This window comes from Coturnix japonica, chromosome 4, assembly GCF_054131305.1.
Source record: "Coturnix japonica strain WE chromosome 4, WE-NBRP24, whole genome shotgun sequence".
NCBI lineage: Eukaryota > Metazoa > Chordata > Aves > Galliformes > Phasianidae > Coturnix > Coturnix japonica.
The window spans coordinates 52,615,129-52,628,950 of record NC_140666.1 but is presented as its reverse complement, the minus strand read 5'-3'; the positions used below and the strand labels follow the sequence as shown (position 1 = coordinate 52,628,950).

At 51.4% G+C, this 13,822-nt stretch overlaps 2 protein-coding genes across 5 annotated transcripts in view; one reads left to right on the top strand and one right to left on the bottom strand.

The window, feature by feature from the left end:
* Positions 1-5,251, top strand: part of TNKS (tankyrase) — a 101,324-nt gene extending 96,073 nt beyond the window's left edge. For all 4 annotated transcript variants that reach the window (XM_085546804.1, XM_015861652.3, XM_085546808.1 and 1 more), the window contains 2 exons: positions 189-345; positions 1,158-5,251. In XM_085546804.1, the coding sequence (XP_085402930.1) occupies positions 189-345; positions 1,158-1,244 (244 nt within the window). In that variant the 3' untranslated portion in view covers positions 1,245-5,251. The remainder of the gene's footprint in view (positions 1-188; positions 346-1,157) is intronic.
* Positions 5,252-5,478: 227 nt separating this feature from the next.
* On the bottom strand, positions 5,479-10,803 carry DUSP4 (dual specificity phosphatase 4). Its single transcript, XM_015861651.3, has 4 exons — positions 10,377-10,803; positions 7,720-7,856; positions 7,391-7,610; positions 5,479-7,078 (listed from the first exon to the last, which is right to left on the bottom strand). The coding sequence occupies exons 1-4, from the start codon at positions 10,759-10,761 to the stop codon at positions 6,693-6,695; spliced, it is 1,128 nt and encodes a 375-aa protein (XP_015717137.2). The 5' UTR covers positions 10,762-10,803; the 3' UTR covers positions 5,479-6,692.
* Between the last annotated feature and the right edge of the window lie 3,019 nt (positions 10,804-13,822).

Sequence of the window (13,822 nt, the reverse complement as noted above, 5' to 3'; positions counted from 1 at the left end):
CAGCTAAACAAAGCATGTGTTTTCCTTTCTGAATGTCAAGCAAGAATTTTTAGACACAGCCTTAGACTTGGTTTCTATAACTGTTTCTCCAAAAACCTATGAGAAATTAATTGTAAGAAACAGAAGTCTGAAATCATCCCGGAAGCTTATGTCTCTCAGATATGTTAACACGGTGTTTCTCTTTTCAGACAAATGCTTTTCTGTAGAGTGACCCTTGGAAAATCCTTTCTTCAGTTTAGTACCATGAAGATGGCGCATGCCCCTCCAGGACACCATTCAGTTATTGGCAGGCCAAGTGTGAATGGACTTGCATATGCTGAATATGTTATCTATAGAGGAGAACAGGTAGGTGGCTAGTGATGACCAGCAGAGCTTGGAGTTTCAGAAGGGCTATAAATTATTTCCACTCCAGGTGTGCTGTCTTAGCTTTTTTTCACTTAAATGTAAGCTGTAAACTGTATTGAGGCAGGAATTGCTACTCCTTTCCACTGAGTTTCTCTGATCTACGATGTGGAAAATGGCCTCATTCTTCTTCTGCAGCACTGAGAAGAGCCTTTTAAGAGATGTAGTTTGAGTATGTGCTGTTTCTCCCACTGCGTTTAACTGACATTACTGCAGTAACAAGAACGCATACGTTTCTGGGGCTTTATAGATTGTGAGTATTCTCAGCTTTTTACCTGTGGATTCCCAGCTGTGGCAATGTCCCTGTCTCCCCGTATGGCAGCAGAAGTAGCACAGCAGTCTTCAAGAGATGATTTTTATTCTGAGTAACTCAGTGGAGGTTCTTAGCCTAGAAGACTGGTTTGCTCACTGCCCTGGATGATTCAGAGATTACAAAATAAATTCAAGTTGGAAAGAATCTTGGGCAGTCATCTAAAACAACCCCTCGTTCAGCCTTGCTTGCACACCAGATTGCTGAGGGCTCTGACCAGGTAGGACTTGAAAGAGATTGATGTTTCAGAATCTCTCTCGGTAGCTTGTTCTTCTGCTTAATTATCCTCAGAGCAGAAAATATGTGCTTTGTATCCTAACACTTGCACTCTTTGAACACAGAGCTGATTCTTGCTCTGTCCTTCCTGGTCGTTGTTTGAAATCCAAAATGTGAAGTTATTGAGTGTACCCCTCCTGTTAAATGGTTTCTTTTTCTTGACTTTTAGGCATATCCAGAATATCTTATTACGTACCAGATTGTGAAACCAGAAGCTCCCTCGCAGACAGGAACAGCAGCAGAGCAAAAGACCTAGTAGCTACAGAGCAGCGAAGAAGGATGTGACTTCAATCTTGGACTGGGTGGAAATGTGTTCAGGATATCAGTATCATATAAAATTCTTAATCTGGAAATACGCTGTATGTCTTTTATAGAGCATTGCTGTCTTGATGAATACGATATGAGTAACTCTTGCATACTCAACTGCTATCGTTCCTTTTGAGGAAGGTTTACAAGAGACTGCCTTTTAATAATGCATCTCAGGCTCCTAGTCTCTACCATTACCATGTGCAAAATAATGTTGTTTTGATCTAGACTTTGGGAACATTGTGCAAACAAATCTTTATCAAGGCCATCTCACTTGTTAAAATTTCAGACACTACTGTTCTGCTTACTTTATTTGCAGATAAACTGCATTAAGTCCATAATTTTCCTTCCAGCATGCAGCATTCAATTTATCTTTTCAGAAAGTCTCAGACAATTATTTATTTTCCTTTTGTATTCTGGAGTTTAGCCAGAACCTACTTAAAGGTATTTTGCACAAAGTCAAGTTGACTAAAACCATTAACAATGCAATATGAGATTCATCTGAGAAGGGGCTACGTCCAGTTCTTCAAGATAGGGGGTTTCTTCGCACACCTCTGAGCAAACGATACTAATCTGTGAGTGTTACTTTAGAGTGGAAACAAATCCCGTTTCGGTTTGCTGCGTTGTCTGTGTGAGTTTTCTGGGGAAACCCAGCAGAAGTGTCAAACCGACTCTTGTGCTGAATACAGCAGGTCAGTGCCCTCTACTGATATCTCTAAAAGAACATTTTACAAGGCTGCTATCAAGCGCATGCAGCTTGTGAAACGTTCTCCCCTTACAGTGGCATACGGTTTTGCTGGGAGACAGCTGACAAGTCAGAAGACCACACATGCAAGGATGTATCTGGGTCGCATCCCTCTGTATTATGAGACACAGAAGGTGGTTTTCAAACTGGTAAGGGAGAATGTGTTACAGCAGTTTGGTGTCACATCTGTTTGACATCATGGTTGTCCAACAGCTTTAAGTGGTTTACAAAAGTAATTTTTTAAAATATGGGTTTTACATCTTTATGAGGAAAACTTTAATAAGATCAGTTGGGAAGTGGATTTGCTGGCAGGTTTACCAGAGAACAGAGCTGGGATGTACCCACCCCAACCCCCTTCCATGCAAGTTCCCGGATCTATTTTGCTGGGTAGGAGGAAGTTATATTTCAGCATTGCATAGCACAGCATCAGACTAATTCTGAAGTCTCCCTCATGAACAGTAGAGATTTAACAAGAGTAGGAATTAATTTCTTTTTTTGGAGGGAGGGGGTTGTTTTTACAACTTCAGAGGAGGCTGAAAATCAAGCCCTTATTAGTTGTTCTGGTTTCGTTTTTAAACCATCACTGTGAGATGTTTTCCAGCACCGAGCATATAATGGCTGGAGGTAAAACGTTCCTTTGAACAGGCTGTCCATTCCCCTATCGACCAGCGCTTCTGAATAACTGATGATCCAGTTCATGCATTCCAGCTTTAACACCCTTTAAGCGAGGGAACGGCAGAATAGCATGCTTTTAGTTTATTAAAACGTGCTCCCTGCCAATGGGGTTTGCTCGGGGTGTTTGGACTAAACGGAGTCTTCACTTTCAGCTTTAAGACACAGAAATCTCATTTTTAGCATTAAGGCTTTAGTGTTGAAGCAGGTCATCCTCCTGGAGGAACTGCACCCACTGTAAAATCAGTCATCTGATGCGGTCTGGCTGCCTGCACATCCACTCTTTGTAATATCTATAAAGAAAACCTTAGGAATAGCAATACTGCAGCAGATCTTGAGCTTTGGGTTTTATTTCTCTCGAGCTGGCACTGGATCTATGGTTTTCACTTCATTTTGTGACCTGATGTAATAATCAGCTTCGCAGTCCAAGCCAGGCTCTGGCCTAGTTGTCCTTTTAATCAGACGTCATTGACACAGTCGGATGCTTGTATTTTGGCTACTTGTTTAGTAGTGTTAGGATTGCAGAGATCACCACTAGGCTTTGAAGTTTTGTATTCATCATTTAAGTTTGAGGTTTGGTTTTAATTTAGTTAAGAATGGAGTGGGGGATGTGCCTATCTACACTAGGGTTTCAGATAGCGATGAGAATGAGTGTGGCTCACCATCCCCATTAGACATAGATTTCAGTGATTAAAAGAAATGAATTGTGCTGCGTAGATGAGCAAAATGGTTAATGTGGGTGTGGAAGTTGAAAGCTTTACATCTTTGAAAAACAAGAACAAACCTAAAAACAAAACCCCACCAGGGCCTGCACCAGATTTTGTTCTCGCTTGTTGTTTTCTGTGTGCTAATGGAACAAAATCTGGAGCTGTGAAGTTCTGGAGTACAAAAAACACTGTTTGGTATCTTGGAACTGCCCATGTTACATATCTGATGTTCTGTGCAGAGTAAAGGTGCTGTGTGAAGAAATCATTTTCCAGTGGCTTTTGTCTTGTAACGGTCCCATGCCCATTTGTGGCCAGCACAGAGGGACACCGTGGCCTGGTGGGCTGTGCAGACCAGCGTGTGCCTCTGCTGGCTGATGTCGTTTGTGTGTGTGGCTCCTCCTGTGGCTGAAAACAAGGTGAGGATCTGCCCATCAGTGTCTATAACCTATGGAAGAGCTGATGGTGGTTGAGCTGCTACCGGCACTGTTTTGTTTGCGGCAGGGTTGCTTCTGCTTTAGCTGAGGGAGTTGATGTAAGAGCTCCTAGTTCCAGGGAATAGATGTGGCAGGGTGCCTCATCCTGAGCAGGGCTGTCCCCTGGTGATGGGACATTTGTCTGCAGTACTGCGTCACCAACAGAGGTATGATAAAAGTGAGGATGCGGGAAGCTGCCGGGCTAAGCCAGGTTTGGAAGAAGCCTGGCACCTCCCAGTGGCTCCAGGCAGAGCCATTCCCTGTGGGATTAATGCGGTGCCTGCAGGGGTGGGGGTGGCAGGTGGTCCTGACCCTGGTGCCTTTTACCCTTAGAGCTTTATAACAGCTGTGATGGGGCCTCAGTGGGCAGACAGAGCAGCGCTTCACCAGGTCTGAACCCCGCGGGAGGTTCTGGCTGTCCAGAAATCAGGAAGTATGTGAATTTGTTCTTCATGGAATTTCACCGTTCCCATGCTTCCTGACCCTAGAAAATGTAACTGATAGCAAAAAGAATATGTGCCTGGTGTGTGTTTCAGTCATTTCAAGCTAAGCTGCCGCCCTCCTGGGTAGGACAGGGTGGAAGTACAGATTCAGTTTAGCCCTAGGTACCAACTGATGTGGGAACCTGCAGGCTGGAAACCTGCCGATGGTCAGAGGTGCCTTGGGTACAGGTGAGAGCTCATTGCCTGCAGTCTGTAGGGGGTCAGGACAGTGCTTGTGAGCGCTGCTGAAAGAAGGGGAGTGAGTCAGCAGGAAGCAAGAGGAGCCCATGTGTGGTGGTGAAATGAACACACGCGCCCATCAGGCTGTATTAGGCTGGTTTTGTTCTATCTAGTTCTGTCATCCTGAGCCTATTGGTGGCGATTTTTAGCGTCGGTTCCGTCGTGCTGATGACTAATGTAGTTTGATTAAAGTAACTGTATTACAAAGGTAATTCTGGCACTGTTTCTTCTTAACATCTGCGGAACTTGCTTCAGCTTTGGAAATTGAAGTGGGGATCTCTCTGTGCCACAGTCCTGTGAGCTTGTGCACCCCCGTTTCTGATTGCTTGCTCTGCCACCCCACATGGCGATGTACTTGGGGTTGAGTTTTTAGACTTTTATATAACCTGTCTTCACAGCTAGTCCTTTGTTCCTCTCTTGGTGGCTGACCACCTGGAGCTGGGATAGCATTTATTTATTTCCTCCTTTACCCTCTCTCTAAACGAAGACGATGGGCAGGTTCTCAGCCTATCTACATGGTGGACTTTAAGGTAACGTTGTTGTAACAACCAAGTTTGATCTATAAATGTGCTTGGCTAAATGTCTGATCTGCAATACTTGTAATAGTTTAAAATTCAATAAAAACATTTTTAACAGTTGCTCTGTAAAAGCTGAGTGTTTGCAGCACCTCAATACCCGTTGTTGGGGGGGAAGCTCTGGGGATGGCCCCCATCCATGGAGGTGCTCAAGGCCCTGGGCAGCCTGATGTCATAGGGGGGACAACCAGCCTACGGCAGAACTGGGGAGGGCTTTGAGGTTCCTTCCAACCCAATCTGCCTTTCTGTGATTCTCTGGGCCCTGAGACAAACCCGATCTCAGCCACAACTGTTGAAAAGTGTTTTATTATTATTTTCTCCAAACAATTTTTTTTCTCCCTCGGGCAATAAATAAAAAGTTGATTTCTAAAAAATAAAAATAAAAGGAACAAAAAACCATACATATGTACATCAGCCACACAGGCATTTTGTATTGGTGCGGGCTGGGAAGATGGAGAGAGGTTAAAGCTACACGGGGATTGGAGATGAGGCATTTTCTGGGCTTCAGCCTAAGGCTGCAGTGCAGGTACCTGGGTGTGTGGGACCTCGCAGCCCAGCGCTGGTGGGTGAATGCTCTGCAGAGCCCAGGTAGGGGCAGGGCAGGCACTGGTCCTGGAGGGCAGAAAGTGAGATGGAGAACACCTCTGCACCTCTTCTTCCCCCGCTGCTCCCCTCCGCATCACAGTCCAGCCCTGTCCTACCCTGCTTCTTTGGGAAGAGCAGCTATAGGATGGTAGGGAGGGAACAGGTCAAGAGTAATCAGCAGCCTGTATCGCTGCCCTTACCCCTCATTTCTCTTCTTTAAACTACGGGAGGTTTGGCACAAGTTTTATGGGAACTGAGGAGACTTAGAGACACAGTGACATACACACACGCACACACACAAGCATCACTTAGGATTGCATCTCTCCACCCATGCTGCTTCCCAGCCAGAGGCTGCTGTCCCCCCAGGAGCCAGCACAGCAGGTGACCTGGAGCTCCCTGCCATCACCTCAAAGCCCTGCTGCAGCATTGCTGGTCACTGCAACTGGCTCAGGTACGCAGCACCTACCGCACACACCAGTGTCCCTCTGTGCGAAGGGGGAAAGTGCTGTGCAACAGAAATAAGCTTATGCTCCCTTTTCAACCCAAGTCAACACCCAAAAGAACTGGGGACAGAAACAGGATGGAAGGGGAGATGTTGGGTTGTTTGGTGTTTTTTTTTTCTCCTAAAAAACAAGATGATAAAGTAGAGGTGGGAAGAGATGCGGACCAGGCACTTCAGGAAACCCAGTACACTATTTTTTCCTCCCCCAAAACAGAGCCTGGACAACATCAGGGTTTGTGGCTTTCACAACATAAATCGTGGAAAAAAAAAAAAAAAAGAAGTACGAGATGAGGTAAGAAATTGCTCTACGAAAAAGACATCGAGTCCAGGGTCAATGGCAGTGTCCGGCACTATTGCTTAACATCCCGGGGCTCTGCGCCCCTCTGTGCTACCTGCCTGGTTGGCCTTAGCCCCAAGCTAACAGCTGGGTGACGTGGTGATGGGGCTGTGCAGGTATGGGAGGCTGCTGGGGGTGGCATGGACACCAACGGAGACAGGGAAGCTGAAGACAAACTGGGAGGTAGGGGTAGAGGTGGCCTTGCCCCGCTCCCGCAGTGTCCCTGAGGGGCTGGCAGCTTCCACTGCACACGAGGTGGCCAAGACCTGCGATTCAAACTGCAGCAGCTGCCCCATGAAGCTGAAGTTAGGAGAGATGATGCTCCGGCACTGCTTGACAAACTCGAAGGCCTCTTCCAGCTTGACGCGCTTCTTCATCATCAGGTAGGCCAGGCAGATGGTGGCCGAGCGGGAGATACCGGCCTGGCAGTGGACAAGGACTCTGCCGCAGCACTCTTTCACCGAGTCTAGAGGGCAACAGAGAGCAACACGTGAGACCTGCACCCTTCCAACACGGCCCAGCCCCTGGCTGACTCGCCAGATGATAGCTGACATCACACCCATGCATGATCTGGGTTGGAGGGGACCTTAGAGTCCACCTGTGCCCAACCCCCTGCCACGGGATAGATGCCACCCACATCAGGCAGCCCAAAGCTTATTCACCGTGGCCTTGAGCACCTCCACAGATGGAGCTTAAAGCTCCAAGCCTTGGAGCCTACCTCACGGCCTCCTCCAGCTGGGTGCAAGCTACAGCCTAGCTTCTCCAAATGGGCACTCACCGATGTACTCAATTGCCTCCATGAACCAGGAGCTTATGTCGGCTTTGTGGTTGTCTTCCACAGGGATGCACTTGTACTGGTAGTGCCCCTCGAAGTGGTTGGGGCAGTCAGATGAGACGTTCAGCAGGGCTGTGATGCCCAGTGCATCCAGCATGTCCCGCCGGGCTGCGTGGTAGGCGCTGCCAAGGTAGAGGAACGGAAGGATTTCCACAGGGCCACCCTAAGATGGAGAATAAGGCAGTTATGAGCACAGGACTGGATGACTTCACAGGCCCGAGTGAGCCTCAGGGAGGGGGCAGCAGGAAGGCCATGTTATAAGGTAGACCTACCTGGTCATGAAGGGGGGTCCCACATGAACTGAAGCCCAAATCCAGGGACTCAGCGCTGCTGGGGGGCGAAACGCTGCTCAGGGTCTTGGTTTTAGCACAGAATTCAGGATACTCTGAGGCAAAACGCTCGTAACCTCCTGTAAGAAGAGAGGAGCATTACAGCCATGCTCACAGTGCTGCGGGACAGCTGCAGCCAAGGTATTCTGACATGCCCTTGGCCACTAGATGATGCTACAGGGATGGAGAGCAGCCTGCTGCCCTGGGGTGAGCAACCAGGCTCCTGGCAGCAAGTGGGGAGCCCCTGGGAATCGGCCACAGCTCTCCAATGCTTCTAGCTACCCAAATCCTCTGCTCCAGGACATAGCCAGTCAAAAACTAAGGCTGAGGCTGAGATTGTAGTCTAAGGCAATGGAGAGAGGGTTTGTTACCAGTGACCTGAAACTCCAGTGCCTTCCTGCACTACAGACTGTTCAATTCTCTACTTTCTCAGACACAAAATGCAGAGAGGTTCCCTCAGTCCCAATGCCCGCAGACCAACAGACAGGAGGCCCTGGATGTTAACCCACAGCAAAGCCACTCTGCAGAGAGCTGTCCCTGCCTCCTAAGGACACAGGGTGGGCTGGACAGAGGTGGGTGCCTATAGAAGAGTTGCTCACTGCAGCTGCCAAGAGCAGCTGCCAAGGAGATGTCAGAGGTGTGACCTTGTGCCTCCCCATGAGGAAGATCCAACAGAGCTGCCACCTGTTTGCTTCCCAGGGCAGCAGATAAGCACCTCTGGGCAAATTTCCTGTCCTCACTCAAATCAAATCAGCATGGTTGACATCCTTGTCAGCTGATGTAGAGCCTTAAAGCCAACACAAGTCAGGGATTTCATTATTGCCATGAATCCAGCCAGATGGAGCCCTGTCTCCCAGGAGAGCTGCTGAAGATTCATTCCAAGTGCAGGACTGGTGCTCATCGTCCGGGCCTGGCAGAGCACATGCAGCAGGACACATTCCTTACACCAGCTTAAGCTCTAAGTAGACACTAAACAAGGTTGGGTGTTCTCAAGAGCAATGGAAATGCGAACTCTGGCTCTCAGGTGGATGCAAGCTTATCTGACAAGGCACCCCAGGAGCCCCTTGGCAGCTGGAGACCGATCCAGCATCTCAACGTCCTTTATGGTTTTCTTCCCTTCCGCAAGGAAGAATTCCAGCCCCTTACAGCAGGGAAATGTACACACCAGTAAATGTGCATCACACGAGAAGATCGGTTTGCAGAGGCTGCATTTCCAGAACCTGAAAGCCCTTTTCAGTCTCGCTGGCTGAATGTGGAGGAACACCCAGAACACAGATGTGCTGGGTAGACATTCCCATCACCCTGATCCCGCTTTCATGGTCATCACACCACCACAAACTGTGGATGCCTCATCCCTAGAGGTGCTTAGGGCCAGGCTGGATGGGGTCCTGGACAGCCTACGCTGATGGGGGGCAACCAGCCTACAGCAGTGAGTTGGAAGCCTTAAGGTTCCCTTCAATCTAAGCCGTTCTGTGATTCTATAAGATGGGAAAGCTGCCCAGGGTCATGTAGAAATATGAACTTCCTCCTGGGAAAGGCAAAGTGACCCTTCCAACAGGGAAGATTTCAATGTTCCTCATCAAATTGAAGGGCAGTTTAGCAAAGTGCTACCCAGTAAATATGCCTTTGGACACACACAGTGCCAGGTTTGTGTGACTCCTGCAAACTGGAGTGAGAAGGAACTTCTACATTTCTAAGGTAAGCAAGCAGGAGGCTTCTGGTGTAAGGGCTGAGACTCGAAGAGCCCATACCTCAAAATAACTGAGATTTCACTCTCAGAAATAAGGGATTGCTAACCCCAGACAATCCTGCTTGAGAACCACATGGGCATCACAGAACCACAGAATGGCTTAGGTTGCAATGGACCTCAGAACCCATCCAGTTCTAATGCCCTGCCATGGGCTGGCTGCCATTCACAGTCAGACTGCCCAGGTCCCTCCCAAGCACTCAGCTCCCAACAAAGTGACAGCTCATGGCTGAGCACCCGAAGCAGGTTCCCAATGAGCCCTCAGCTGCGCTCCTGCTCCATCCGTGAGAGCCTCCTAATGGTCTGCTGCTCTGCGCACACGCGTTCTCACCACTGCTGGTGTTCATGGAACAGATTCACTCTCAGGGGGTCAGAACCAACCCAGCGAGAACCCTTTTCTTCTACAGAACCTCGCAGGGCCCCTCCAGCCCAGCAGCCCTGCTTGCTCACAGCCTCCCACGCAAAGAGCACGAAACAACAGACTCGTTAAGGTTAGAAAGATCCCTAAGACCGTCCAGTCCAACCCGCAGCCCATCCCCGCCGTGCTCACTGACCGCGTTGCTCAGTGCCACATCTCCACGTTTCTTGCACCCCTCCGAGGCCGGTGACCGCACCGCCTCCCCGTGCAGCCCGTGCCGATGCGTCACCGCTCTTCGGGAGAAGGAATTTCTCCTGACACCCCCCACCCCGACCCTCAGCACCGGCTCCCGCGGCACAATCGCAGTGTCCTCCCGGGGCGCTCCCCACGGCGAAGGGCCCGACCGGCCCCGGGGACGGAGCCGCACTCGGAGCTCGTCCCTCCCTCCTTCCCCGTGGATCCCGGCGCCCACCCCGTCGTTCCTGCCCCGTTTACCTGCCAGCAGCCGGATGTCGGCCCTCGCCATGTCGCGGCGCAGTGCGCGCAGCACGAGGGTCACGGTGCTGTCGTCCCGCAGGGCCTCGGCGCGGGGGCTGCGCTCGTCGTACAGCACCACGGCGGTGTACAGCCCGGCGCGCAGCCGCGCCCGCACCTCGCCCTCGGCCGGCAGGATCTGCTCCAGGCTCACGGCTCCCTTGGCCCTCCGCCTCACGATGGTGTTGCAGCGCACGTTGAGCGCCCCGCGGATGTGGCCGGCGCTGTGCGCCAGGAAGGGCCGGCAGTCCAGCAGCAGGCAGCGCCCGCCGCTCGCCTCCTCGCGTCCCACCAGGCGCCGCAGGGCGCTGCCCTCCATCTCCCGCAGCCCCTCGGGGGCCACCATGTCGGGGCCGCGTTTCCCCGCTCCCTGCTCCGGCCGCTCTCCGCCCCGGGCCGCCCCAACCTTTACTACCCGCCGCGCCGCCCCGCCCCTCTGCATCCAGCCGAGGGAATGAATGGAGGGAAGGCGGCGCAAGGGCGCGGCCGACGTCACCGCCTCCATTCACAAAAAAGGGCTCGCCGCCCGCCCGCCATCTTCGCCGCGTTTTTGTGAATGGGGACAGGCGGCGGGAGGGCGGGCGCTGCGGGGAGCCGCGCTCACAGCGGGGGGAGGCCCCCCCCCCTGCCCCCCCACCTCCTGCCCCCCTCCTCGTCCCCCCCCCTCGGTGGGTCACCCACACACACATACACACGTACACGTACAAGCGACCTCAGGACGCGCGCTTATGCTCGTGCTCCTTCTCCCTTTGTCCTTTAGCGCGTGTTGCTCTCGGGCACGTTCCCCTCTCCAGGCTCCCCCTGAGCGCTGCTCTGCCGCTGCCGCACTTCAACCCACCACCCCCCTCCCCGTCAGGAACGGCCGGTGAAGCGGCAGCCCGTCCAGGAAGCACGGCCAGGACCCTGCGGGGACCTCCCAGGCACCACGCAGCCATTTTGCTCACAATCCCCATCTGAGGCTGCTCGCCCCCCAGAGCGATGCTGCAAAACCCAATTTCAAGCCATGGCTGGGGCACTTCCTGAAAGGAGACTACCAGGCCACGGCTGTCTGCTCCAGGGGGCATCTGAAGATGCCCGTGTGCTGATCTACAGCCTTAGAAATGGAGTGAACCAAATGAAGGGCCCGCAGTTTCTCCAAGCCCATCTGCCCAGTCCATAGAGGGCAGCACCCAGACAGACAGACAGACAGACAGCCCCTCCCCTGCATGCCAGTGGCTGTTTGTTCGGGCAGGGCAGATGACACGGTGCAGTGCATCCCTGCCTGGGATGAACCCGGCCTACTGCATGTGTTGGAAGCCTCAAACTGATACCAACCCCATGGCCCAGTGCTGCCTCTTACTTACAGTGTGTTCTCTGCCAGGTTTACCGCTCTGTGTGTGCCCGCCCATGGCTCTCATGTGCTGTGCCAGCCCTTCTCCAGCAAGCCACCCCAACCCAGCTGCGGGCAGCCATAGCTGCCCCATGGCACAAACATAGTGGAGCCTGCTAACTGATAGAGCAGGGATGGGAGCTCAGTTTGCTCCGGTCCCAACCTGCATTAGAAACATGGAAAGAAGAAATCTCTTCCTACTGAGCAGAGGCAGACCCTCAGCAGGCATTCTTCCTTGTACTGACATTGCCTAACCAAGGGCATGGTGCAGACGTCCTTGGAGCCAGAACCCATTCCTGGTTTTTCCCATGCGGCTGAACCCAACACCGAGATGGGAGAGAAAGGGAGCGTTGGCACAGGAGGGGGGAATTGGGGCTGCCTATATCTGAATGTTCACACAAGCATCGATGGAAGATACTATTTCAGGACGGAGCAATGATATATGTGCACGTGCATGGGTGTCTGATGGAGATCCGCCATCGCAGGAATCTCCCTTGCCGCAATTAGCTTGAGAGGAAATCTAGTTAATTAACTTTGTCTGTGGAGGCACCGCAGTGGGACAAGCAAGAACCATCAGAAAAGCTTGCGAGGCAGAAATCACAGTGAAAGAGAAGGAATGCAATTACCTGAGGAAAGGGGAAGGGAGGGCTTGGGGAAAGGGGGAGGGAGGGGGGAGAACAGTCTGCACAGCTTTATTTCCTGACTTTGCAACCTTGGCGGAGTGTGAAAGCTCGTATTCCTAGCAAAGGACATCCATATGGTGCAAAGTGAAACATATCCTGCTGGAAAACAAACAGTGAGGGAGGGGGGAAGAGAGGAGAGAGAAAAGGGAGAGGGAGGAGGGAGAAAAGAGAAGGGAGAGGGAAAGGGGGACGGATTCCTTCATTTCCTTCCCAGCAGATTCAAAGAATCACCTTTTGCAGTGCCCCAGCCAGAAGAAGCGATTGTGGAAGGAGGCTGGAGGGAAATGAATTGTCAAAGAGGCATATATTTGGATGATTAAATGTCAATATGTACCTCGAATTAAGGAAGAAGAATTTACACCTTGCCTCACCATGCTGGCAAAAAAACAAATTAGAGGCAGGCTGTAAATTTGCCAGCCAATTGATACTGATTTGTTTGGCTTTCTCAGTGCTTTTCCTGCTCAGAGAGATGCAGAGTTGTGATTCCCCAGGTGGCCCCAGGCTCCACGGCTCTCCCCAGGCTCCTGGCCCTGGTGACATATGGGGTCCTGGGCTGCTGCTTCATGCAGTGTCTCAGCTCCCTCTGGTCCTCGTACACCACAGTGCTCGTCTCTTTCCAGGGCATTTCTCTTTCCTGCAGCTTTTCCAGGTGGGAAATGTTCCTCCTATCAGCAAAGGGCAGTGCAGCAGCGGAAGGGTTAATGGAGTCATGTTCATAAATCCACACACTCTTTTTCTTTAGGGCATATTTGCATATTAATGGAGGGGAATTGTAATGAACCCGTCTAGGGAGGCTAAAGGGAAAATGATGCAAGGTTGGACGAGGAGGTGGAGGAGGGGATCATTCTCATTTCCAGTGCTTTCCTCTCTCTTGGCTGCCATAGCACCAAGCTGCCTGAGCTTTGCTGCCTGTGGGATAACCTGGGGCTGAGGGAACACCTGAGCACAGGTCACCATTTGGCCCCATCTGCACCCCTCTGTGCTGGCTCCACGTGGGCCTGCCCAGCCCAGGTCATGCCTGCTGCATGGCTCTGCTTTTATTGAAACTCAGGTCTGCAGATGTCAGCAAGCACGTCACAAATCACCCCCCTCCTCTTATGCCTTCTCCTCCACACCGGGCTGCAAAGAGCTGCTTGAAGTACTATGACCTTTGTTGCTTCATCCCCCAAACAACAGCCCTAAACCCCTGACAGCACATGGAGAACACCAGGTCTGCTTTCTCTGCTCTCTGTCAATACTGATGTTTTTAATCCCCACTCCAGCAAACTACCCTACAAACACTACCTCAGAAAGGACAAGCACCCTCACATTTGCCCTGCAATACCTGATGGAGGGTTTACATTCACAGAGAAATC

Bases quoted from the DNA above. Each gene is read 5' to 3' on its own strand.
- DUSP4 (XM_015861651.3), bottom strand. From the start codon at position 10,761: ATGGTGGCCCCCGAGGGGCTGCGGGAGATGGAGGGCAGCGCCCTGCGG. The intron at 7,857-10,376 runs GTAAACGGGGCA...CTCTTCTTACAG, and splicing joins CGACATCCGGCTGCTGGCAG to GAGGTTACGAGCGTTTTGCC. The intron at 7,611-7,719 runs GTAGGTCTACCT...TCTCCATCTTAG, and splicing joins GGACCCCCCTTCATGACCAG to GGTGGCCCTGTGGAAATCCT.